At 47.3% G+C, this 25,357-nt stretch overlaps 1 protein-coding gene across 3 annotated transcripts in view; it reads left to right on the top strand.

The window, feature by feature from the left end:
- The first annotated feature begins 595 nt into the window (after positions 1-595).
- Positions 596-25,357, top strand: part of HUNK (hormonally up-regulated Neu-associated kinase) — a 44,668-nt gene continuing 19,906 nt past the window's right edge. For all 3 annotated transcript variants that reach the window (XM_017821876.1, XM_017821875.1, XM_017821877.1), the window contains exons 1-3: positions 596-844; positions 17,139-17,431; positions 23,822-23,877. In XM_017821876.1, coding sequence (XP_017677365.1) covers positions 596-844; positions 17,139-17,431; positions 23,822-23,877 — 598 coding nt within the window. The remainder of the gene's footprint in view (positions 845-17,138; positions 17,432-23,821; positions 23,878-25,357) is intronic.

Below are 25,357 nucleotides of genomic sequence, written 5' to 3'. Positions count from 1 at the left end.
AGGGAGGTGGGGAAAAGCAACACAAAAGATACTCCCGGGCAGCAGAGCCACATGCAGAGCGAAACCACGGCCGTGCCCGGGAGCGGGAAGCCCCGAGTTAATTCCTGGGGGCGGGGAGCCCCGGGTTAATTCCCGGGAGAGCGATGCTCCGCAGCCCCGCGCTGGGATGCCGGGGGCGGGCGGGGAGAAGGGGGCAGCCGGGTTTGCAAACACCCAGATGCGCCGGGTCTGGGTCGCAGCTGCTCCCGCCGCGTGCGAGCGCATTAAATTACCTCAAAATTCAAACTGAATGAGAGACCCTTTCCCCTCCCTCCCTCCCTCCGCCGGTCCCTCCCTCTCCTTTTCCCGGTCCCTCCTCCACGCGGGCAGCGGGGCAGCAGCAGCAGGAGAAGAAGGAGGAGGGACGGACGGAGGGAGGACGGAGGGAGGGGCGGCAGCAGCAGCAGCAGCAGCCTCAGCCTCAGCCTCAGCCCGGGGCACTTCAGCCCCTCCGCCGGAGCTTCCGCCGCTCTGCCCGGAGCAACTCGGGTGACCGCCCCGCGGGCCGGGGACAGCGACAGGGGAAGGGGCCGGGGGACAAGGGACAGAGCCGGGCATGCCGGCGGCGGCGGGCGATGGGCTCCTGGGCGAGCCGGCGGCGGTGGCGGCGGGCGCGGAGGGGCGGCGGGCGGCGGCGGACGGGGGCTCCTTCCTGGCCGCCTGGCTGAGCGCGGCGGCGCCCCGGGAGCGGCTCCGCGACTTCCAGCACACCAAGAGGGTCGGCAACTACCTGATCGGCAGGAAGCTGGGCGAGGGATCCTTCGCCAAGGTCCGCGAGGGGCTGCATGTGCTCACCGGAGAGAAGGTACCGCGCCCTCCGGGGAGACCCTTCGGGGAGGTGCTGGGGGGGGAAGGGGATGGGAGTGGGGGTGCTGGGTCCCTGCAGGACGGGGGGATGGATGAGCCCCCCCCGGGACAATGAGCTCCCTGGGGAGCACGGAGGAGCCCCCTGGGGAGGAGGAGACCCCCCGGAGGATGGAGGAGCCCCCCTGGGAGAATAGAGGAGCTTTCTCCGAAGGTGAGCCCCCGGAGCACGGAGGGACCCCTCTGGAGGATGGAGGAGCCTCCTTGGAGGGTGAGCCCCCCGGGAGGAGGTTGGAGGAGCCCCCGGAGGATGGAGGAGTCCCCCCGGGGCTCCCCTTGGCGCCGTCCCCCAACTTCCCGCTGCCGGCGGGAACCGGCGCTTCCCCCCGCGCCTGCAACCTCGCCTTCCCCTTGGAATAATACTTCGCTTGCCTTGACCCGTCTTCCTTTTTTTATTTCTCTTTTAATTTTTAAATTTTAATTTTATCTTCTTCTCCCCCTCCACCCCCAGCTCCCCCTCGCTTGTTTAGTTTGGTTTTTTTTTTTTGGTTTGGTTTGGTTTTGGGGTTGGGTTTTTTTGGGTGATAAATGTGTTTTCCGTGGTGAGGCTCGTGCTGCTGAGGACCCGTCGCTGTGTTTAGTTTAGTCGCGACATGTCACGTGTGGGTACATGCACACGGGTGCTCGTCGGGCACGGGGGCGATGGGAGATGCGGCTGTGCCCGCAGGAGGGGCACGGTCCGGCCGTCGCAAGTTGCTGGCACAATGCACGGCAAATCTCTCTGATGATGGGATGCACTCCGGATGGGTTTTTCCCGGAGTGGTGGTTAGAAAAGTCTGCTCAGAGTCTCCGCGTTTAGTTTGTTATACAGAGCCCTTCCATGGAGGGTTTTGCCCATCAGTCAGGACGTGTCGCAGCGTTAATAAGGAGTAGAAGGAGCTTGGCTGGGCAGTAAACAGAGCAAGGACAAGCCCCCCGGGGTCCCCTCGTGAAGAGTTGTGCTGCTCTTGTTTAGCAGCACAACTTGTAAGTCCTGTAGGAGCAGCTGGGGGGGCTCAGCCTGGAGGAAGGGAGGTTCAGGGGGACCTTCTTGCTCTCTGCAACTCCCTGACAGGAGTTTTTAGTGAAATGGGAGGCAGGCTCTTCTCCCAGGGAACAAGTGAAGATGAGAGGACATAACCTCAAGCTGTGCCAGGGAGGTCCAGGTTGGACATCAGGAGGAATGGAAAGGGTTGCTAAACATTGGCAGGGCTGCTCAGGGAGGTTTGGAGTCCCCATCCCTGGAGGTGTCCAAGCAATGACTGGATGTGGCACTCAGTGCTCTGGGCTGGGGGACAAGGTGGGCATCAGGCACAGGCTGGACTCAGTGACCTGGGAGGGCTTTTCCAACCTCAGTGATTCTGTGAGCTATTGAATGCTGCTTCTCCTGTATCAGCCCCTGAACAGACAACAGTATCCTGTCCCCAAAGCAGGTTGTTACTGAAAGCTCCCTGGACCAGTGGGGCTGTGCACATGTAACTCCCTCCAGCTCCAGCAGCCCTGGCACTGTGCTGCTGCCAAGATTGCACCTTGGCAATTGCATTCTTGTATTCTTGGGTAGTTATTTCCTTCTTCTTTTTTTTTTTTTTTCATTCCAGTAAATTTGTCACGGAGTGAGAATTAATATAGAGCTCTGAATCTCATCTTGAGAAAAATGATAAGGTTGGTGAATGTTATCATATAGGAATGCAAAAAAAAAATGTTGCTGTCCTCTGTTACCAAGCGTGTGCTTCTCCTTGGCAACAGAAACATCCAATGATCCGCCAGTTGATAAAAGGCACATGCACACACACGTCCTCCCCACCTCCACGTTTTGGGATTGCTACATTTATCTCAGTCTGTTAAGAGGGGGAAAAAATAAAAAGACCCACCACACGCCCCTCTGTCTCAGCTCCCGGGCCTGCTGCTAGGGTTGGGCTTTTTTTTTCCCTTCCATCTCTTGAATAACACACACTGTGACAAAGTGACAAGCAGAAACTCAGACGAGTTACACTTCCTTCCTGCTGAGCTGCCCTGTCCATCTTTGGACAGGCAGGATGATCCCAGAGCTGTGTCTGACCTGAGCATCAAAGGGAGCTCTTGCTGTCAGTGGGTGAAAGATCACTCACATAGTTTCAAATTCACTAATAAAAGGTCTGTCTTCCCAGAAAATTTAATTTGATATAATGGGTAGGAGATAAGGGTTATCAATGATTTGCTTGGGGTGAGGTCCTCCCTCAGTGATGATCCTCCCTCTCAGTGGAGGGGTGAATGCTTTCCATCCCACATGGGGATTTCAGCCCTGATGGACATTGGGCTCTCCTGGGCATGTTCCTGTGCCGAGCTTCCACGATGCCCCCAGCCAAAGGCAGCTGAAATGTGCCCAGACTGGCTCTGCCTCGCAGCTGCCGGCAGCTCTGCCCACATGGAGCCCACCACAGGCGACGGGGCTCTGCCTGGGAGATGGGGGAGAGAGGGAAAACATCTGCTCACCCGGGCTCCTTCCTGCTGGAAGGAGAGGAGGCTGGGACTGGAAGGGTGTAGCAATGGGATTGGGAGCAAAAGTGCTAGGCGGTGTGAGAGTGGGGACTGTCTGTCGGCAGCAGGTTCTGTGGAAACAGGACCTTGTACATAAGGAATGTTTTATCTCCAGCATAGCATCCTGGTACATGCAGGGCCGCATCCATTACTAAGCTGTGTTTGTGGCCTCTGAGAAATCTCGGTGTAAAGCAGCCAGGGTGCTGGGGAGATGGGTCTGACAGTGCCAGGTCGGAGCCTGAGTGACAGCGATGCTCAGCACAGACACCTCCTCCTCCAGACATCAGGTGACTGGAGTCAGCCTAGAGTTAAGGGAGCTGTCTGAGACATGGCAGCAGCAGCTGCAGGTGACAGTTCTGTCATCCCTCCATCCCTAAACTTGTGTTGTACCAGGAGGGAAAATCCCCCCCCTTGCTCCTCCCGAGGCTGGGAATATCACTCCATAAGGGCTGGTGCTGTCCCCCATTCCATACCCTGAGTCACAAGTTGGCTGTGTGCAGTCTCCCAGTTGCTTGCTGAGGGAAAGTTGATCAGCAGGAGTGTGCACTCACTGCTCTCCCAAGTGGAGTTCAGCACAGCAGAGGGTAGAAGCACAGCCGTGTCCCGCCGACAGCTCCCTGGATCAGTGGGATCGCTGCATTTTTCTAAGCTGATGCTTTATGAGCCTGTTATTCCAGGATTAGTGCCTGCATGTGTTTTGAAAGGGAAAAAAAAGAACCAATCGACATCTGATTTTTTTACCTTGTAAAGCCACTGTTGAGCCAAGGACATTGCCTAAATTCAATAAAATTGCCCTAAGAATGTGAAGTAGAGTCTTACTGCTGATGTCTGGTAGCTGTTCTGGCAGAGCCTGGGCCCTTATGGTCACTGAAATGTCTGACTTTAGTGAGGGGAGCCCAAACAGGTTTTGATTTGCAGCAGACTTTAGCAACTCCACAGGAGTTAATGTGCATTGTTGTTTCAGAAAATGGTGTGTTTAGGAATGAAATCCGTGGATTAATGAGTCCCCAGCTAGGCTTGGATCCACTGCACTGACACAATGCATTGTACAGAATCGAGGCAGCGTGGGGTGGGTGCCAAAAATCTGCCATTACCTCACCCTGACATTACTAGAAGCTAAAAGGGTCTTGGAGAGAGCATGGGACGGTACATTCAGTGGGCCAAACGCTGGTTGCTTTAGCAGGGCGGCTGATGGATGATGCCCTTTGAGTGACCTGTGTGGGACGGGACTCGGCAGCTCCCGCAAGCTCAGGGGGGTGAGCTGAGGTGAGATGTTTAAACCTTCCCCGTGAAGGTTTTTATCAGTGGGCTTTAAAGCACGTCCCTCCCAGTGCTGCTTGTGGTTTGTGCTGCCACAGTGCCAGGCATGTTATTATTTTCTGGGCTTGCAGAACTGATGCAATTAAGTGTACTTTAGCTGAGCGCACGGGAATGTTGAACAGATTACTCTTTCCATGGCTTTTGAATAGAATATCGCAGCCTATAATCTGACATTTTGGGGTAAAGGGCTGATTTGTCAGCTTGGCTCAGGCAGTCTTTATTGCTAATCCTAAGGAAACATCATTCCTCTGCGAAGAGCAAGCCAATTTAGCTTTAAATTGTGGCTCTGGAGCCCTGCTGAGTGAGCTGTATTCGGGTAACTTTGGGAGCCTGTGCACAATATGCCCTTGGATCGTTCCAAGCCTTCTGCTGATGGCTCAGGATGGTCAGTCACTGGGCAGAGGGAATCAGGCAAAGGCAGATATCACGATATACTGATTTTTTGCACTCTTAGGCAGCTGAGAGTATGCTGCCATCCCTGTGGTGGGGTGAGGGGGGGTCTGTCAGCAGAATGAGTAATTGTGTTATCTATTATGTTATTTCCTGTGGATCCCAATAGCTGTGCAGCACTGCGGAGTGACAATGTATTGACAATATATTGAGCCCAAGTTCCTGTAAACAAACCCGAGCCAAGATTATACTCAACTCCCTTTTTGGTGTAATCTTTGGCACTAGAAAAAAAGAGTCCCTGAGGCGAATTGGATCGTTTGATTTCTCATCCACCGAAAGCTTTGTTTATCACTTTTTTTAGCACTATTGTTAAGCTGGAACAAGGTACATTTTTAGTCACAGTTAATCAAGTGGCTTTCTGCAACAGTGGGAAGCAGTGGCTAAAAATACAATTTTACCAGTTTCTTCTATGAAGGCAAAGCAATTAATATTGAAAGTGGCCTTTTCACAGAAGAGTTTGCATTCAGAATGTGTTCCTGTATTAAAAAGCGAAGAAAAAATAAAAAGAAGAGGTGTGTTTGGGCCCCCTGGAGGAGCTGGGGTGGGTGGGTGGGCAGAGCAGCCTCCCTGCAGAGAGCTGGAAATGCCTCTTTGCGTCACAGTGTTAATTTTGCCTTGGTAAATTCACTGGGACTTCAGGGAATGGAGACTTGGTCGCCAAAGGCCTTTGGGTGTGTTGGTAGGGGAGATGTTGCCCTGCTGATGCCCTGGGTAACCCTTCTTCCCTTGGGGGCATAGGGGAAACCAACTCTGGTGGGGGCTTCCTATTAAGGGTTTCTGGGCTGGGGCTGTCATCCCTGTGTGTATCCCAAAATCCAGCAGTAGTCCTGGCTTAAAACCTGGGAAAATGGGTACAGACTCATGTACAGTTCTAGGTTTTTTTACCTTTGTCAGAGATCTGAGTTTTGGGGGCCCTGTATGTGTGTGTGGTGTCCCTTTCAACCCCCAAGTCACTTCATTGCAAACGAAAGTTGAGTTTCTAAAGTGCCTGCTGGTCTTTCACTTCGAGCCTTTCCTTTTTTTTTTTTTTCTCCCACAGGTATTGTGGGGTTGCAGGTAAAACTGAGAGACCTGGAATTCCTTCATTGTTTTCAGGGGCTCTGAGGGTGAAGCTGCAGGATTTTAATTTGAAATTTGATCTGTTATTTATGTTCTTCCCCCAGTGATACTCGTACATCAGTTTCCTGGCTGTGTTTGTTCTGTCACTCTTAAATGTTTAGTTAGTAGTTCTCTCCTTACCTGTTTCTCTACATACTTTCAAATATTTATCTCTATCAAACAAACAAAAAAAAAATCCTGTTTTGAAAAGCTCTGCAAATCCACAGGGTGGCTTTTTCCCAGAATGCTGTTCACCTTCATTAACAGCTGCCAACTGTTGCACCTGGATGCTGTGCCACTCTTAATTACACACACCGAGGAAAGAAAAGGAGGGTGTTTCTTGCAGCCTGAATTTTGCCATCTTCTTGCTGCCCAGCATTTGCTCTCACAGCTTTGGCACTGTTCTTTTCTCAGAGGTTTGTGTCTGTGTGTGCAGATACATGATTTGTATTGAACCTACACATATGTTGTGAGCATATGATGCTCCAGGAAATGATTATTGAGAGTCATGGTTGCAATGGCAGCACTGAGGACTCGTCTGGGAGTGGGACCAGGAGATAGGTTGCTGTGTCAGCTTAGCATTCCCTGAGAAGTTATGGAGCTTGCAGGAGTTTGGCATAAGGCAGAGTGAAGCCAAACTGCTGATGTGCTCCCACCTGCTCAGTTCAACTACTGATGGTTCACCTGGAGAATAACCAATTCACTGGTTATAAAGCCACACTCTTCCCCCATCCTGTCCTGTGTTGCACACTGGGTGTAAGCAGGAATGAGCTTGGGAAGGCCAGAGAGCCTGTTCATTAATGCAATCTGGCTTCCAGGAAGATTGCCTTAATGTTTTCCAGCTGTGGCTTGCAACTTGTTCTGGGATGAGCTGAATGGATGCACATGTGGCAGTTCCTTATCCTCTTGAGATAATCTGCTTTCAAGTCTACATTCAGCAGTTTTAAGGATGTTGGTAACAGTGTGTGTCAGCAATGTGCTTCTTTTCCTACAGACTCCCAGCTTCAGTGGCATATGCAGGGTGGAAGGAGTGTTTAGGTTGAATTGATACCAGGTGTGGTTCTTCCATCTGGGTCTGTGTGTTTGTTCTTGCAAGTTTTGTATTTTTACCGTGTTTAATAATATGTAAAGCTGTATGCCTGTTCTTGTAGGCATGTGTTACCCATAAATGTCCTGGTAATTAAGGATTGCAGTGTCTCCTCTCACACCAGTGACCCGGAGAACGCCACTGCAGCCTCTTGGTTTCGGCAGATGCAGCACGTCTGTGCCCCTCTGCCCTCCTGAGCTGTTTGTTTGCCTGCAGTGGGGAGGATGCAGGGTATTAATGAGCAGCACTTGCTCTTCACAAGGATATAACCCCAGCAGGGAAGCAGTCGTGAGATGGTGTGACAAACCTTCTGGTGACTGAAGTGTAGCAGTCTGCCTCAAACCCAAGCTGTTGTGTTGTATGAACAGTGGCATAAAAATGAGATGAGAGTTTATGTGCTGACTACACTGTTCTTCAAGGTTATGGGGAAGCATCTAAAGCTGTCCAAAGCCAGGAACTGGGGAGATAGCAGCCAGAAGCTGAATTAGGTGGATTGCAGTGTTGGTGCTCACCTGGCAGCACGGGGTACAACTGCACCAAAGTGAACTGGCTGGGCTCAGGCTGTCCTAGCAGTGCTGTTCTGCTTGCAGGGCTGCTGCACTTTGCCTTCCTTCAGCTCCACATTGGCTCAGCCATTATTTTCTGGTAAGCTAAAGAGCAAAAAAACCCAAACCTCCCAAATCTGTGGCTCTAAAACAGGTCCTGCTGTGTTTACCCACTGGGTTCTCTGATCTCCTTGAGGGTATGAACCTGGTGCTGTGGGTGGTTTTGGTGAGTTGATGGAGGTCATGATGATGGAGAGAGACAGGATGGCTCTTCTGGAGTAAGAGAGAGGCCAACATCACAAACACAGCTCTGGGGCCCACACTGCAACAGAGGTCCCCCTTTCTAAGCTGGTGCAGTGAATCCCTGCAAAACCTGTGTGCTGATCTGTGCTTGGTGCTGTCAGAGAACAGGATCAAACCTCACCTTCATGGAAAGAGCCTGGGAGGAGTTTCCGTGGTTCTCCAGGGAAACCACCTGCAAAAAATTAACAGGAAGCTGGTGCTGCCCTGACCAAAGTCCCCTTTGCTGTCAGTGCTTTGCCCTGCTGAGCTCTGGGTTCAGACACCTTTGATGCTACACCTGGTGTGGCTTCTTCTCATTTGCTACTGGCACAGTGAGAGAATCACTGCAACAAAGAGAACTAAAAAAAGCTAAGTTATATAAAATAAAGTTCCTTTGCTCTCTGTCTGTTGTGGAAGATTGTCATGGAAACATTTTTTTTCAGAGAATAAATTTATTTTCTGTGAATAATGTCCACAGAGCTGAGGGAGAGAACATATTATTTATATATATATATAAATATATATATATATATATATAAAAACTTCATTGGAGACACGTTTTCCTTGGCTCCCAGCAGTTGTAAATGTTTCATCTGCTGTGTTTTAAATCACTACAAAGGAGGGTATTACCTGAGCCTCAAAAGCAGTGGCTCTGGGGTTTCTGGCTGTTGTTTTTTCTCTTCCTTAAAGCCAGAAAGCTGCTGTTGGTATTAAATCAGGGACACTTAGCCTTCCATAAGTCCAGTTCTGCATTAGATCACTAAAATGTGAAACAGGGGCTGTTTAATATGAAACACATCCCGAGTCCCTGATCAGTAAAACGGGAAGCCACGTTAGCTGCCAGGTTTCTCCTGTAAGGATTGGTGCTGGAGCAGTGTCATTGGGTATCAGTCCTCTGCTTCTGCTTCCCCACTTGTAACCTGAGATCTTCATCCGTCTCCCTGTGACAGGAGAAGTTTTCAGCCTTGGGAAGGCAAGTTGTGGTTTATCAGAAGCAGCTGGATGGGACACGGTTTGCTTGCATCGTCTGTGCCCTTCCAAACCTCAGCTCCCGTGGCTGCCACTTGCCCCAACAGCCTGTTAGGGACACATCTGGGTGGAAGGGACCTCCCCTTCCCAGCAGTTGTCCCACTGGGTGGAGGGAGCCTCCTGTTCCCAGCAGTTGCCACACTGGCTGCCTCCAGGAGTGGTTGTGAGTAGCCATGGATTTCCATGGATGTGAGGTGAAGACCTTGCTGGTCTGAAGGGGTTTTCCATCTGCTTTCCGTGTGCCTGTGTGACAGGCCCTGAAGAATGTCTTCCCTGTTGGCTCATCATACCTTGAGTTCAAAGAGTTTTCCTCTGCAGAGCTGGACATGCCAGTCCTACCTTATGAATGGGGGTCAGAAAGCCCTTTTCTGGAAAACACTGAGAATCTGGAAAGTGACACTTGATGGATATTTTCCATGTCAGTGGCAAGGCAAACCCATCTGTCCAGGGATTCAAGAGACACACTTTCTCCTTGCAGGGGATGTCTCTGGCCCGGAGGCTGGTTTGACAAGCTCCTAAGTATTTCTTTTGGAACCTCTTCGGTGCATCCTCGTGCATCTCTGTGTCTGGCTTTCTGCCACCTCTACTTTCATCAGTCTCTGCATAATCTCTCTTGACTTGTGCAGATATCCTTGGAGGCCAGGGAGGTAAAAATGTGCTCCTCTCCCTCGGGGATGCAGTTGTAGCTCCCCCATTAATTAGCTGACCAAGAGAGCACTGAGGGGTTGCTGGAATTGATTTCTTTCTGCCGAAGGCGAGACAGTTCCCCGCCGTGACCCACTCAAGACAAGCCATGTGTTCCTTCCCAGGGATGGGGCTGTTCTGTATTCCTGCTTCCCAGGCTGTGCTCTGACCCTGTGGCATCCGTGCCTTGAACAAAATCCTGCTGCTTTGGACATGCAGGGCCAAGGAAAAAATGTGGGGTTTGGAGGTTTCTTTTCAGGGTGGCTGGGTGGGAGCAGGATTGTGGCACCCTCCTTGCCCCAAAACCATCTCCCACTGGTCCCTGAGCTCTAAAGGTCCAGCTGTTCCAGGTGGCACAGACACTGGCAGGTCGGGATGTGTCTGTTTGCATGATTCCTCCTGGCACTTCACGTTAGCATTCTCCTAATTAAATACTTTGAGCTTCAGTCAGCTACTGCAACAAACAGTTCCTGGACCTCAGACTGTTCTGAAGCTCTTTTCATAACTCTTCCCAAAATTTGAACATTGTTTTGGAATTGCTGGCACCAGAACTGGATGCAGTAATCTAATAATAGTCCCCAGTGCCTTGGACAGGTGTAATTAATACCTTTTCTTGCTTTAACGAATACATCCTGCTTATGGTTGTAGGGATTATGTTTAAGTTGGCTGTGGCATCAAGAGGATTTATGATCGTTTGCTTATCTCAAGTGCTCCTGAATACCTTTCTGCACTGCTGGATACTGTCATTTTCAGGCTATAGGGAATGGGAAGATGTTCTTTTTATCCCCTGGCCATTTGATTCATTCTGTTCAGGCTGCCGTGGATCTGAAGTATGTGAGGGAGTGTATTCAGAGCTGCTTTCTGGTTTGGAAGAGTTTGTTTCATCAGGGGCTGATTTCAGGCTTTTCTGACTGTCTGGTGTGCCAGCAGAGAGAGTGGCCTTCTGCCTGCTGAGACGTTTATCCTGTACTTGTCTCTACAGCTGGTTTTGTGTATTGCTAAGCCCAAAACTCCTGGCTTGCACTGTCAGAGGCTCAGAAGAAAAGAGAATACCTTAACAGAAGTGCTACCTTTTCTGATTGCTGATTTTACTAAATATCAGAGCAAATGCCAAAATAAACCTGTATATTCAGCTGTCCTGCAAATAGCAGATACAAATCTGTGAAAGACTGAATCTTGCCACTCAAGTGATGATATTAGATATCAAACTGTTATATATATATTATATTTTATGTGTTATTTCACAATATATTACAATATTATATTATAATGTTATTCTATTACATTATATATATTTTATATATCAAGAGATTATATTCCTTGTTTAACATAAAACTTCAACACTTCTCTGTGTAGCTGCTGAGCATCCTTTTCACACTGTGTGCACATGTTTAACTCAACCTCTGTCCTCCTGCTCCATTCGTGGCAAGCAGACAAGGCAGATGTAAAAGTCTCACAGAACTGGGTGGTACAGGCTGCAAGGTAATTTAGCAAAGGCCTAACATGGAGCACGTTACCTTTTTTTACGGTTTCAATGTGTTCAGTCTCATGGGGAGAGTTAAGTTTGTGTTCCTGTCATGTTGTCTTGTGTCACCTGTGCCTGACAGTCCTGAGGGAAGAGCTGTGATTTCTCTCTGTCCTTGCTGAAGGGCACAGTTTGTCAAGTTCTGGTGTGCATTTGCTTGGATGATCCTTTACTGTTTTGTTCCTTAAGATACTGGAACTTGCTATATAAGTTCCTTTACTGCACTGTAAAATTTGCTAAGCTGTAGCAGTTGAAGGAAAGAATAAACTCTACCCAGAGAATGAAGTTGGCATTTTCCAACCCTTGGATTCAGTTGTGAAAAGTAACTTGTTACATGCCTGGCTGGTTGGTTGCCCAAATTGAGATGCCCTTGAAGGCACTGCTGACAATTGTGCAGGCTTCAAAGTTAGGTCTGTGTAATATGATTTGAGTTGGCCACCCAAAATCACCAGCTGGTTTTGAAAACGAAGCTCAGATTTTTGTGGTGAGAACAGTGGTAAATTCAAAGCAAGCTGCAAGTGATGCCAGACAGCTATCACTGGGAGTGAGGGAGAAAAGGAACTCAATTCATTGCCTTCTTGGGCACATTAAAAAAAACCACAAAAAACCCCAAAAAACTGGAGATGATCTTGCAGTACTAATGGCTGTAAAATATCTCCGTGGTCTGGCTCTTTGTTTCATTCTCCTGGCAAAGCTTAAACTAAACAATAAAGGTTTGTGGGTTTAGGTGCACAAGTCCAGATCTCAGGCCTTCCAGTTGCTTGTCCCCTGAGCTGTGCCCTGTAGCCCGTGGCTCTGAACTTCTTGGCATGGTCAGGGTGCCATCTCCAGAAAGTCTGTCAAAATAGACCCTAGCAGGGAAAAAAAAAAGGGGGGGGGGGAAAGACAGAAAAAAAGGCTGGGTGGTTGTCCCTCCAACAGCTGAATACTCCTTTCGACAGTTGAAGTTCCTTCTCTTGTGCTCTGTGGTCTCCTGGCCAAATCCCACAGCGCCTGCTGGATTCCTTTTCAAACCAGTTTCCTCTCCATTCAGCCAGAGCTCCCTTTGGCAGCAGCCAGCAGGAACTGCCTCCCTCTCAGTCGGACTTAGGAGGGAATTTGCAGAAGGAAACAATCCGAGTGGTCGGGTAAGTGGAGAAAGCTCTTTAAAAGTCCCCAAGATGTCATACCCTGGCTCTGCGAGGTCACGTGCCATCCTCTGTTCCCTGCAAAGTTAAACATGTTCTAACATTATTTGCCAAGCTGGGGCCACTGCTGTGAAACTGTTCCTCTGGTTGTTATCGCAGGCGTGTGACGTGAGCATTGTTCGGGGCCTCTTGGCCTCGGCTCCTCAAACGGGTCCTTGAGAAAACCTGTTTTCTGGCAAACAGGAAGGCAAGTGCTGAGGGGCGTCTCACAGGCCAAGAGACAGCCTGTGCAGAGACCTGGCAAACCAGGAACCCGAGGCTGAACTCACCCCTGGGCGCTCCGAGTGCCGAAGTCACTGCTGGTCACGGGGTTGTCACTGGGGTTTGATTCAGGTGGCATCATGATGTGTCAACAAGGCAAAGATTGAGATTCACCAGGGAAAGTCAGGTAGGGGGATTGATGTTTTTACAGTAATGGCTTGAATAAAGCTCTTTGAATCTTGAGGAGGGAACAACCAACCAAAAAAACAGGAATTCAGTTGGCCTTCCACCAGTTTTGTGTGTTGGTGAGCTTGGATCTCCCCTCCTGCCCCGGCAGTATTCTGGTTTTGTGTTCAGCTTCATCCTGGCACCCAGCATGTGGTTTCCCAGCAGCAGCACACAGCAGGCACACCATGCCTTGAATTTCTTACTGAAGCACAGCAGAAGTTGAAAAATGGGAGCTTTCAAAGCAGAATTCCAGCACCGAGGAGTATTTATGGAGGGTCAGCTCACAGAAACAAGCTGTCTTGGTAGGACTGAGCAGCAGCCTGAGGAAGCAGCCTCAGGCTGGGACATGCCTGGGGTGTGTGTGAGCCACCTTCCCTGCTTTGTGGCAATTCCATGTGTCAAGGCACGAGTGCTCACAGAGGGGATGCAAAATGAGTTTTCTCAGGGCGCAGCAGTGATCCAGCAACCAAAGGCTCCCGGGTTTCTCCTGGCAACGTTTGGTCCTTTAAACTGTTCCTTCTTGCTTTCCCTCGGGGCCGTGCTGTGAGTGTTTTCATGCAGTTTGGTGCCAGTGAGCTTCACCCTCCTCCGCCTCTCTGCTGCGGATTCACAGGCCCTCCCAAAGCAGAGCTGGCAGGAATCCTCCCCCCGCCTGTGTGTGTCCAACACGTGCCTCTGTTTGGGTGATGACACGTGCCCGTGTTTGCTGGTGGTGATGTAGCTGCTTGGTTCTCCAAGAGGATCTGTGGAGAAGGAGTGGTGCTTGCACTTGCCTCACCTCCACTTCTGGGTGCTTTAGCCCAACCTGAACTATTTTAGTGCGACGATCGAGAGAAGCAGCAATTGCTCATATGATGTGTCACACCATAAACTTCAGGAAAGTAATTCATTCCAACAGTGTAATTCTAGGACTCAGGAACCAAAAATATGGGCTATTACTCATCTTTGTATCTCATAAAACAGAACAACCTAAACCATTTATCTGTTTACACAGCAGAGGTTTAGGGAAAAGCAAAGTGTTGAATGTCAAGAGCCACTGTTGCTACATACTCGGAGTGATTACTTGCTTTATCATTTATTTTTTTTATCTCTGTGCCAATATTGGCCAAGAATTCGAGTCAGGAGATAGGCATGATGCAGAAACAAAGAGCCCCTACTTGAAACTTGGGAGAGCGGAGCTGAATCACTGGCATGTCTTGAGTAGGCTGTGAGAGCTCGAATGTGTTTGTTTTATGATTACTCAACATGTACAGTATTTTCTCTGCTGAATGCTTTTTCCTTCTGCATGAATGAAGTTTCCATGTGCATGCACACACATCTACCCTGCACAGGAGGCCGTGTGTGTTAAATGTGTCGGGGCACATTTGGTCTTCACTTGCCTCGGTCTAACTCAGGATGAACTCGAAATCAGGGATATTTAGCTAAGTCAGCTCCAGAGTAACTGCCTGCAGAGTTTGATCCCTGGATCAAGAGGTTGCTGGAACAAATCTGTGTTTTCCACCTTTGTTAGCTGTGCTGGGGGGTTCTCTTGTACCTGATGCAGAGAGTCTTGAAGGGGGAAAGATAGCTCGGAGTCGGGGTGAGTCTGAAAGTAGCTTTGCTTGTCAGCTGGGATGGGTGGGGTGCCTGACGAAGTGTCTGTCAAAATCAAGGAGAAAATTTGTCCTTAAGGCATAGAAAGTTAATTCTTTGTGATGGTGAAAAGGTCCTCAAGTAGTCACATGGTTGGCTCTGTCTTCTGGGTTCAGATGGTTGCCCCGAACCAGCTGAGCTCAGCCTGGGCAGCAGATGTGGACATGTGTCATAATGTGCCTTTTTTTATTTTGATCCATGAATTGGGGGTGACTTACCAATATGAATAACAGGTTGTTGCTCCATATTGTTAACATTCCATGTTTTGTACCCCGTGGAAAATATTTTTTTAATGCTTTATTTTTGCAGAGATGGTGGTGTGCTGCCAGTGTACAGAGTGGTATTTCATGTTTCTGTAACCCATGAAATTGTCTGTCCTCACCAGAGTAACTTGTGTGGTTTGCTGTCAAAATAACCCTTGCCAGCCTCTGTGCTCTGTTTCATCTTATTAGATGAAATAATGTACTAATTTAAGTCTGTTTCCTTGGTGAATCCACCTGAGGGCTTCAAAAATGGTGAAGTTGAGCTCTGATTTACCTGCTGTTTTATCTGATGACTAAATGATCTTTCTTTAATATGACTAGTCAGGAATGTGGCTTCCAGGTGTTTGTGGTCCTGATGCTGCTCCGAGCTTCACCCAGGCAGTTGTCTGTGTGTGGTGTTCAGCCTTATCTCTTTATCAGGGGTTTGTTGTCAGAGTGATCTTTCCATAGCAGAAATGTATCCAGCTCATAACACGCTCAGCAATATTGGCTTCTGGCTCTTAGGACAGACTATGAAGCCCTAATTCCTGTAGTTTTACTCTTCAGTTCCTCTGCTGATAAAACTTGACTTTGATTCAAGGTGTTCACGTCAAAGGGTTGGGGTCTGTTTTTGTTGTCATGTTTCCAGACCGTGCTTTTTGTGGCTTTTGTTCTCGACAGGAAAACCAAAATGTTCGCTAATTTACCCTTTGCTTTGCTTGCAGAAAAAATAAAGGTAAGGCTAGTCAGAGAGGGAGCTGTTATGTCCTTGATGTGTGCTTGGCACTTTCTCAGGCTGGGAAGGAGGCCAGATAAATTATTCCAAACCTATCTCCCTATGGTAAAACCCACCAGGCTGCAGTGCTGTGGGTTGTCAGGATGTAGTTGGCCAGGGTGGGAGGAGAGTTTGCTGGGAGTAGTTGGTCTGTTGGCTGTGAGGAGGGATGTTGTGCAAGCTGGAGATAAAACCCAAGCCCCAGAGGCTTCTCTCTAAGTTGAGGGTAAATAAAACTGAAGTTTTCCCCATATTTGTTATTCCTGCTCATTGTAGGACTGCTAAGGTAATGCAGGAACTCCTCCAAGGCCAAATTCAGGCAGACAGCAAAGATCTGGGTGCAGCATCTTTGTGCCTCCCTCTGAGGAGGCAGATGTGGCATTTTCTTTTTGTTTTATTGGACCTGTACCCGTGCAAACAAGACTCCTTCACATCATGTAAAAGTCAGTATCCTGCAGGAATACCAGGCAGTGTTTCCCCCCTCTCCTGATGAACAGACAGCTGTCACTTGGGTGACAACAGGCAGAGCTCCGAGGAAATGAGGAGCCCAGGAGGAGGATTTTGTAGTGCCTTTTGTTGCTGAGCCTGGCAAAAGCTGTTCAGGTTTTTTTCTGGTGCAAATGACCTGGAAGATGACCTGCAGCACCCAATTGAAATAAGAAATCTCAATGAATAAATATCTATCTATAAACACCTTCCACTGGACCAGGTTGCTCCAACCTGCCCTTGGACACTTCCAGGGATGGGGCAACCACAGCTTGCCTGGGCAACCTGTGCCAGGGCCTCCCCACCCTCACAGGGAAGAGTTTCTTCCTAATCTCTAATTTGAATTTACACTCTCAGTCTGAAGCCATTCCCCCTTGCTCTTGTCCAAAGTCCCTCTCCAGCTCTCTTGAGAGAGAGAGAGAAAAAGAGGGAAAAAGAAACGTGCCATGAGAGTGGTTACCAAAATTATTTTGTTTTTCATAGTATGTTTTTCTCCTGCCTAATCATGCAAAGCTAATGCTTGACTATAGTCTAAGAAAATTGTCATGGAAGCACATCATCTCAAGTTGCGTATTCAAAGCCAGGAGAAGCTAAAAATGGCACTTAAAACCTGTAAACACCAGCCTGGAGGCTTTCTGAGTAAACAGCTAAAAGAAATGCCCAGTGTTTGGTGTGCAAAGTGCTTGTGTGTAGATAGTGGGATTGTTTCCTCTGCTTTGTTACTTGTTTCCTTGCTGTAATTTTTGACTGTCACTGCACAAGGAAATAAAGAAAGGTCTGGTCAGTGGGGTTGGAAAAACATCTCTCTCTCTGACCTGTGCAGTTGTGCTTGAAACCGTGGTGTGTCAGCCGAGATGGACATCCTTTAAATTTCATTATTTTGAGGTTGTTTATACAAGGTTAAAGGAATAAATCACCCATGTGACTGCTAACAGCCCCCCCACCCCCCTGTTTTTTTTTTCCCTTAGGTGGCAGTGAAAGTCATTGACAAGAAAAGAGCCAAAAAGGACACCTATGTCACCAAGAACCTGCGACGGGAAGGGCAGATCCAGCAGATGATCCGCCACCCAAACATTGCTCAGCTGCTGGATATCCTGGAGACCGAAAACAGCTACTACCTTGTCATGGAGCTGTGCCCTGGGGGCAACTTGATGCACAAGATCTACGAGAAGAAGAGGCTCGAGGAGCACGAGGCGCGCAAATACATCCGCCAGCTCATCCTGGCGGTGGAACATCTCCACCGGGCAGGGGTGGTCCACAGGTAACCCTAAAGACCCTCCCTGGTGAAGTTTATATCAGGGAGCGGTATTTTGGCCTTTTTTTTGTGTGTTGTAAGGAGACTTCCTCATACAAACATATTCTTGAGAGCTTTTTGGCTGCTTTTCATGGGGTTGTTTAGATGCTTGTGTTTTAGACACGGGAAGGTATCTGCAGAAAGCACCTTAGCAAGTGTGTGGCTTCAAGTGGGCACAGAGGAGACCTGCTGACTCCACGTCCAGGAGATGATCCTTGTGGGTCCCTTCCAGCTCAGGATATTCTGTGGTTCTGTGTCCATAGAGATAACCTGTGCACCCCAAAAGTAAAGGCCCTTTCCCTGCAAGCACTTGTTTTGCCTCTTCAGAGCTCTGGACCAGCGTGAGCTGGTGAATCATTTTGCTGTTTCTTTGAGAAGGTGGTTGTGGCTGTTGTTTTCCTGGTGGAAATACAGCGGTGTGGGGAGTTGGAAGATCATCTGGGCTCCAGGGGAAAGAGGACTCATCCAGGAGGAGCCTGTGGAGGGCTCATGAGTCAGGAGTAGCTGCCTCTGAAGTTCCTGAGCAAGCAGCAAGTGGAAGAGGCTGGGAGAGTGCAGGTGCAGGTATCACACGTGGTGCCTTTCTCCACTTAGTGCTCTTGGCTGCTATGGAGACAGGAGGGTGGTGGGCTGGATGGACCTTTGGTCCGAGCCAGTATATCTCCTCTCCTGTTCTTAGGTGTATTTATAGGGCACTGTGCTAAGAAGGAGGCTCTGCTTTCTAAATTTGGGCCAGCTGGTGTTAAGTCTAGACTCCCACACAGTTCCCATATGATGCTGAGCAAGTTGTGTAGGCCCCATCCTCTTAGGTTATGTAGGCAGGTTGTAGGAGCCAGACATCTGAATGCTTTTGAGGATTTGGGTCTTCATTTCCTTGGCTTTGCTGGCTGTGTGGAGGATGGAGGGCTGTGCCCAGGGCCACTGTGCAGGCAGCTCCTCCAGCTGTGCCCAGCTGTGTGCTGAGCTGTGCAGTGTGGGTGCATCTGGCTTGGTGGAACTTCATGTGCTCTGAAACCTGCTTTTTTTTTGTCTGGAGTCTTTGTCTATATTCCCTGTGATCCATCAGGGATAAGGTGCTATGTGCACATGTGAGCCCAGGAGTGCTGAAGTCTTATCTCGAGCTAAATTTCAGGTACCACTGTAACATAAATATTTGAGCAGCCACCAGGTCCATTCTGCAGGTTGTCTATGAGCCACAAAACTGCTGATCTCTTTAAATTACTAACCCCAGAGTTTGGGGCATGGACAAGGAAGGAAGTCTGTTTATTGCTTTAAGGGATCAATTGCTATCTGGTATTGAGAGAGAGAGATGAAGGAAACGAAGTTTCTGAGATGAGCAGAGGAAAACGCGTCAGGAGCAGATGAACGTGTTCAGCTTTTAACAGCAGGACTGAGTTCAGCAACAGCAGTTCCTCTCCCTGAAAAATTTGTAGTGGCCAAGGCACTTAAAGGGGGTTGGTAGGCTTGGCTTTGATTCCTTTCTCTTTCAGAGAGGATTCAAACCCACATTTTGTACAAAAATAGCTTGTTCCCTAAGTACAGGCTGGAATCAACAGGCTGTTGTGGTGGGAAGGAAGGCAAGGCTTTGGGGCCCGAGGAGCCCGAGTTCCCATGCGGATGCTGCAGGTTTGGCCCTCACCCCTTCCCTCCCTGCTGTCTCTGAACATCAGCACAGCTCCCAGACCCTGGAGGGTGAGGGATATGAGTGAGCTGGGGGAGGAAGCAGCTCTGAGAGCTCTGCCATGCTCTGCTGTGTCTGGCAGCTGAGCTCTGCCCGCCCAGCCCTGTGGCATTGAATTAATCTTGCCCCAAAGGCAGCCACTCCATCCACTCTGGTTCTCATCTCACAGCACAGAGATGCTTCTTGGGAGCCTTCCACACGGTGAATGAGCAGGTCTAATTCTGCCTAAACTGATAAAATTTGACAGAATCATAGGCAATGTATCTGCAAGTATTTTCTCTGGTTTAACCCATTCAATGTCTTGACCTGTTCTGCAAACCAAGCATGTAGAGCAGTGTAGAGACGCAGGAAAAGCTCTGGTGGCATGATCCAGATTTATTCTCCTGGCTCTCTGCGAGCAAGAGAGGGAGAAAGAATAATAATTACCCCGGGAGTTGTCCTTCAGCATCTCAGGCTTCCGACTGTGGCAGCTCTAAAAACAAACCACTCAACCGGCTACTGAAGAGTGGGGGGGAAAAAAAACAGTGATTCATTCTGTCCCTGGATGAAATGGCAGTGTTGTTGTTGATATTTTTAAAGCAGGTAAAAATACCAACACTTTCATGTGCTTGGTGATCTGTGGGTGTTTGCATTCGCTGCGTGGGGAACAAACCTGGGCCAGAACTCGAGGCTGGTGTTTGTCTCTCCATATGATTTCACCATTCACATTTTCACACTGAAAAGTGTTCCCTGGCTGTTCTGTTGCGAAAAAGTCATTAGGTTTGTCTGCATGATTCAGGGAATAATAGAGACAACTTACCATGTTCTATAACTTAGGATGGAAAAAACACCCAGATGAAATAAGTTGCATATAATTTGCTTACATTATTCCATGAATATTACTCAGAAAGCTTCATGGCTTGCAGTCTTGGCATGGCAGAAAAGCACTCTGATCTCTGGTCTTTGGAGAAGTCCAGGGATCCAGAATTCAGTGGAAATGCTTCTGTTAAGAGGCACTGATGTGCGAAAAGCCTAAAATTAAAGAACTTTAGGAAACCTCATTTTATTTAGAAATGTAAAAGTACCTCAAAACTCATGTTTGGCCATACAGATGTGTTTAAAATTATAAATATTCATGTGCTAAGATGGATGAAGAAGTTCCCGAGTGCAGAAGCTGCATCTTTGGTGAGGGCTGTCCAGGGCTGAGAACTCTTTGGCTGCTTGCTGAAAGCAAAATGCCACAAGTCTATATATAATTTCATGTAATCATTTGTGTTTCGTTCCCTCTATCAGGAGGGTTGGCTGGTTGCTAAAAATATACTTGCAACAAGCTCAGCTGTGAATCAGGTAGGAATATTTATCTTTCCCTCTGACAGAGGAAAACAAACCCAAATGGCAGGATCTGGTAAAGCTTTCTCTTGGCAGAGGGTGTTTACACAGCCCTTCACGCTGTCAAAAAGCAGGATGAACAATAAGCCCTTAGGGAGCATAAGGACAGCAGAGAAAACGAAGTGAAAGCCTTGGTGCTTGCCATTGCATCCCACAGGAAATTCTCAACAACCCTTTTAAAGTCACTTTAACAAAACTCAATCCCATTCAGTGCAATTACTGTCAGGATGTCAAAGAAAGGAATTTAATGATGTATTGGTGGCAAAGATAGCTTTCTGTGTTCCCCCTTTTTTCTGTCCTCCTGGCAGCATATTTGTACCTTCCACTGCCATTTGGTGATTAAAAGCAGATCAGGAGTTTGGAAGACACAAAAAAGGCCCTGAGGTTTTGAGCAGAGTAAGGTGATGCCATACAATCCAGATGCTCAGGGTGGCACAGAATTCCTGCTCTGGTACCTGCTCCTTTGACATGTTGGCTTTGATAACTTCCATCCTATTAATTTTAAGTGCCAGATGCTGATGCAATATTTATGACAGATCCTGCACCACAGAACAAACTCCTCTTTTGAAGTGCAGAGCTGGTTTCTCTTTCTATTTTCTGTCAGATTTCAAAATTACCTTGGGGCATTCTCTTGGAGTGCTCTGATGTAAACAAACTAAACATCATTTTAGTGAAGACAATAGACTGAATCCCTGTTTTACAGAGGCAGACACATGGAATTCAGGAATGTTACTGACAGAAGAATGGGTTCAATAAGTGGTATTTTGATAACAAACCCTTTGAAATGTATATTGACATATAAATGTGATGATGAACCCAAATCTCACCTCTGGCTCCTGCACAGGGCTGCAGAATGGGCTTGTGGGTTGGTAGTTAAGGAGTGATTTTTTTTTTCTTTTTTTTTTTTGTGGTGCTGTTGTGATTAAAAATAAGATGCAGGAGACAGCAGCCAACAACTTCTGCTTTGCAGCTGCTTTGCTGGTAAAACCTTCCTTCTCATCCTTCCTCCCCCAGACAAGAAATAAAGTGTGAAATGTAAAACTCCCATTTGCAGCCTGCTGCCTGCCATGGCATGGAATATAAACTGCTTTTGGGAGTACACTTGTGTTCCTCACTGGAGGCACTGACTGGAGTTGAGGTTTCCAAAGTGGTCTGAGAAGCTCTAAGCAAAGTCAGGGATGAATCAGCCCCATCAACAAACTCCCAAATGAACTTATCCCATAAAGATGGTGTATTTTCAGACCCAGGGAATGTTACCTCTTTGCTGCCAGCTTCACAGGCTGCAAAGGCATAAATATCTGCTGATTCTCCACACTGTGGGAACACCTTGAGTGTCTTCATTATTCCTAGATTTCACTAACTTGTGCCATAGTGAGACATTCTCAGCATCGTGGAACTAACCCCTCAGGAAAAGGTAACATTTTTTGGTCCTTTCATATTTAATTACTGAGGGTATTTTTAAGTTTTTCAGCAATGAATGCTGAAAGTTTGCTTAAGGGGGAAAACAAATAAATAATCCTTTAGTCTTGTTTTTTTTGAGGAGCTGTGACAGCAAGGAACAAGATCAGATTTACTTCAAGGAGGGAACTTGAAAGTGTCCAGAGTTGCTGCTTTGTTTGGATGTTAACATGATCTCATTGCAATGGACAAACTCCCAAAAGTGGAGCCCTGAATTTCAGGCCCTGTATTACAAAGGGTTTAAAAAATAAAAGCAAACTAAGACAGCCAATGAAGGGTCTGGAGCACAAGTCTTATGAGCAACTCAGTTAAGCCTCTCTTTGTAAAAGATAAATAAAATTTTCTCTTTAGGTTGTATCAAGGAGTAAAAGCCTCCTGTCCTGGCTCCCAATGTCACTCCAAAAAACAGTACTTTCATATTGGGATTGACAAAAAATGTGGGGCATATGGACTATTAGATCAGTTACCACTCACTGGCAAATCTTCTGAGAATAGACAGATGGGTAAACATCTTTAACCAGGGCTGGCTGCACTCTCTACCGGGCTGATATTTACATTGCTATTTTTTCCTCTAATAGCTTTAAAATGCCCTGTAATATTTACCTTTTTTTTTTTTTTTTAATAACCTTGAATGCTTTTTTGAATATCTTGTCTTGTGTTCCTGGCTAGTTGTCCTGTCTCTCAGTTGTTACTCTGATCGCCTGCATGTCTTTTCTCCTCAACTTACAGCTTTCATCTTTCCATTCCCTTGCCTTTAAAGTCTTCTTGGCTGATGTTTAATATACTCAGAGCTTCCAAATGGTCTTTCTCCTTGCTTGTGTGACCCAAAGCTCCACATGCTTCTCTTGATTTCAGTTTAAGTTTGGAGAAGGTCCTTGTGGTCACGCTGGTAAAGTGAGTGTCATCCTACCTGCAAGTCCTCTTCTGCCTCAGTTTTATTTGAAACACAGCATGAGCATGAAATGCAGTGGAGAGGAGCAGTTCAGGAAAGGCTTGGAGTAGGTCATGGCTATTTTTCTTTCCTTCACAGATCCCTCCTTGTGGAAGTACTTAGCTGGGCTTGGTTGGTTTACTTGTCTGATTTTATTAAGCCTTATATCTTCATCTGGAGTACAGGCATCCTTCATCACTCCCTTTGCCTCACAGAGGCAAAATACCATGGATGTCACTGACTTTCCATCATTACAGCTGATGGCTTTATCATCCAGGTTTTTCCAGTGCATTCTGGGAGAAGCATCACTGCTGTGGATATCTCAGAAACATTTCACGTCTGGGAGGGGGAAAAACTCTTGTGACGGAGATATAGACTCTGTTTTTACCAGTACCATGTGCTGACCACCCCTGTGAAGAGTTTGGATGCTTCACCCTCAGAGCAGGTTGATTCTTCTCTCCCATGTAGGCAACAGCAAGGGACAGACATTTGACCCCCCACATCCCTGCAGGGGAAGGTTCATTCCTTCCAGTGGCCTTTGGTTGTGAAGAGCAAGGAGAAAGTGACCTCCCATTCCAAAAACACGTGTTTGAAATGTTTCCAGTTTGTGCGGTTTCTGCAAACTTTCTCAGTGTGTGAGAAATCTGAAGAGCCTGCTTAATTGCAGGATGTACTGACAAATGTTTCTAAATGTTTCTAAAGTCGTTTTTGTGCCTGAAGAATAGGTGTGAAGCCGTGTGTGAAAGCTCTGTTAATTCTGGAAAGGGTGCACGGGGCTTTCTGCTTTGAATGTGGAACTGTGTGTGCTGCTTTCATTATGCAAGTTATTATACATGAGCCTTGTAAATACACTGATGAGAGCGAGGGAAAGCTGCTTCATTATTTTGGAGACTCACTCAAAATATTTTCTTTCTTTCAGAGACTTGAAGATAGAAAATCTGTTGCTGGATGAAGACAACAATATCAAGCTCATTGGTATGAAACCACTTTGGCAATTCCAGTAATTAAAATTGTTAGTTTTATAAAGAGAGGGTTTTTTGAGACTTCATAATCCTCCATGTGACAATTGCTAATGTTGCTGCAGAGAGGAGCTGGGAGAGTATAGATAGCAATCAAGCTGTTCCTGACAGCATCTCCTGAAAAAAATGATCCAAATAATTCAGCTTTAACTGGGTATGGGCATAATCTTGCATCTTTAAACCACTGCTTTCATATTCAGCTTGGGAACTTTGTAGAGAATTCAAGAATTGACACCACAGAAGTAATTTATTTTATTATCCTGATCATTTCATATTTGCTAAGGGCTGGATCCTGCCCCCATATGCATATGCTTCCTCTGAAGTCAGTGGGAGTTGAGCACATTTTTAGCAGCTGGCAAAATTCGGTCCTATATTTATATTTGTTAAATTTGCTTCCAGCACCCAGTGCGAAATTGGTTTGGAGGGCTGTTAAAAAATAAAAAAGATCAGCGATAGAGTCTTGGTTTGTGTTTAGGTATCAGCTGTACGTGGGGCTCGATTCATTCAAGCTGTGCAGACATTTTAGATTAATCATTGGTGGGTACAGTCTCTCACTGCCTTGCATAACTCCCATTAATGTTAATGTGGGCATTGAAAAGAAAATCTTCCCTTCATAAAATAAGCGCCCAACATCTGTTTATATTTATTTCCATGCCTACACTTTTGCCTGCAGCAAAGTCTGTGGCTGCAGACTTCAAAACTCAACTCACTTCCTTCAAAAGGTTTCATGGACTGAAAAGTGATGAAAAACACTTGGCATTCGGGTCAAGTGGACACTCACTGATATGTAAAGCACATGCATCTCCAGACAAACGAGAGGAGGATAGTTGATGAAATCTGAAATATTCAAATTTTACTGGGAGAATTCGGTTTTTGAAAATGCTGCTCTGACTTTCAGTGATTATCCTGTAGCGAATCAGCCGAATCTGGGAAAATAACAGCAGAGAGAACTCTGCATTACCTCAGCCATGGGTCAAGAGGAGACTGAGATGTTGCCATGAATCATTCACCAGTAATGGTGGATACCACCCATTATCTTGATTTAGCAGATAAGTGAGACCAGATGGCTTGCAACAGTGCTGTGTGAGCATCTGATGGATTTAAAGAACTTCTGCAGCTTCCCTGTTATTGGGTGTTTGGTTACACAACAATATGTGAACTTGACATCCAGAGCAAGACCTAATCAGATGATACGTGCACAATTAAAACTCCTGTGCCAAAAAGAATGTACTTCACAACTGTTCCTGCAGTTTCATTGGCTTTAGTTGCATGGAAAGGTCTCCCTGCAGTGGGTGGTGTGGGAAGAATAGAGAAAAGAGACAGTTTGATCTTCTGTGGCCTCGCTGGAGTTGAAATAGATTGTCCTCAGGTCTGCAGCCTGATGTTTTTAAGCAAAGCAGATTGCACACAGTATGTATTTTAAAACAAAGCAATTA

The sequence above is a fragment of the Lepidothrix coronata genome, unplaced genomic scaffold (assembly GCF_001604755.1).
Source record: "Lepidothrix coronata isolate B3197 unplaced genomic scaffold, Lepidothrix_coronata-1.0 Scaffold93, whole genome shotgun sequence".
Taxonomy (NCBI): Eukaryota; Metazoa; Chordata; class Aves; order Passeriformes; family Pipridae; genus Lepidothrix; species Lepidothrix coronata.
The sequence above is the reverse complement of the archived record's forward strand: the minus strand, read 5'-3'. Positions and strand labels throughout refer to the sequence as shown.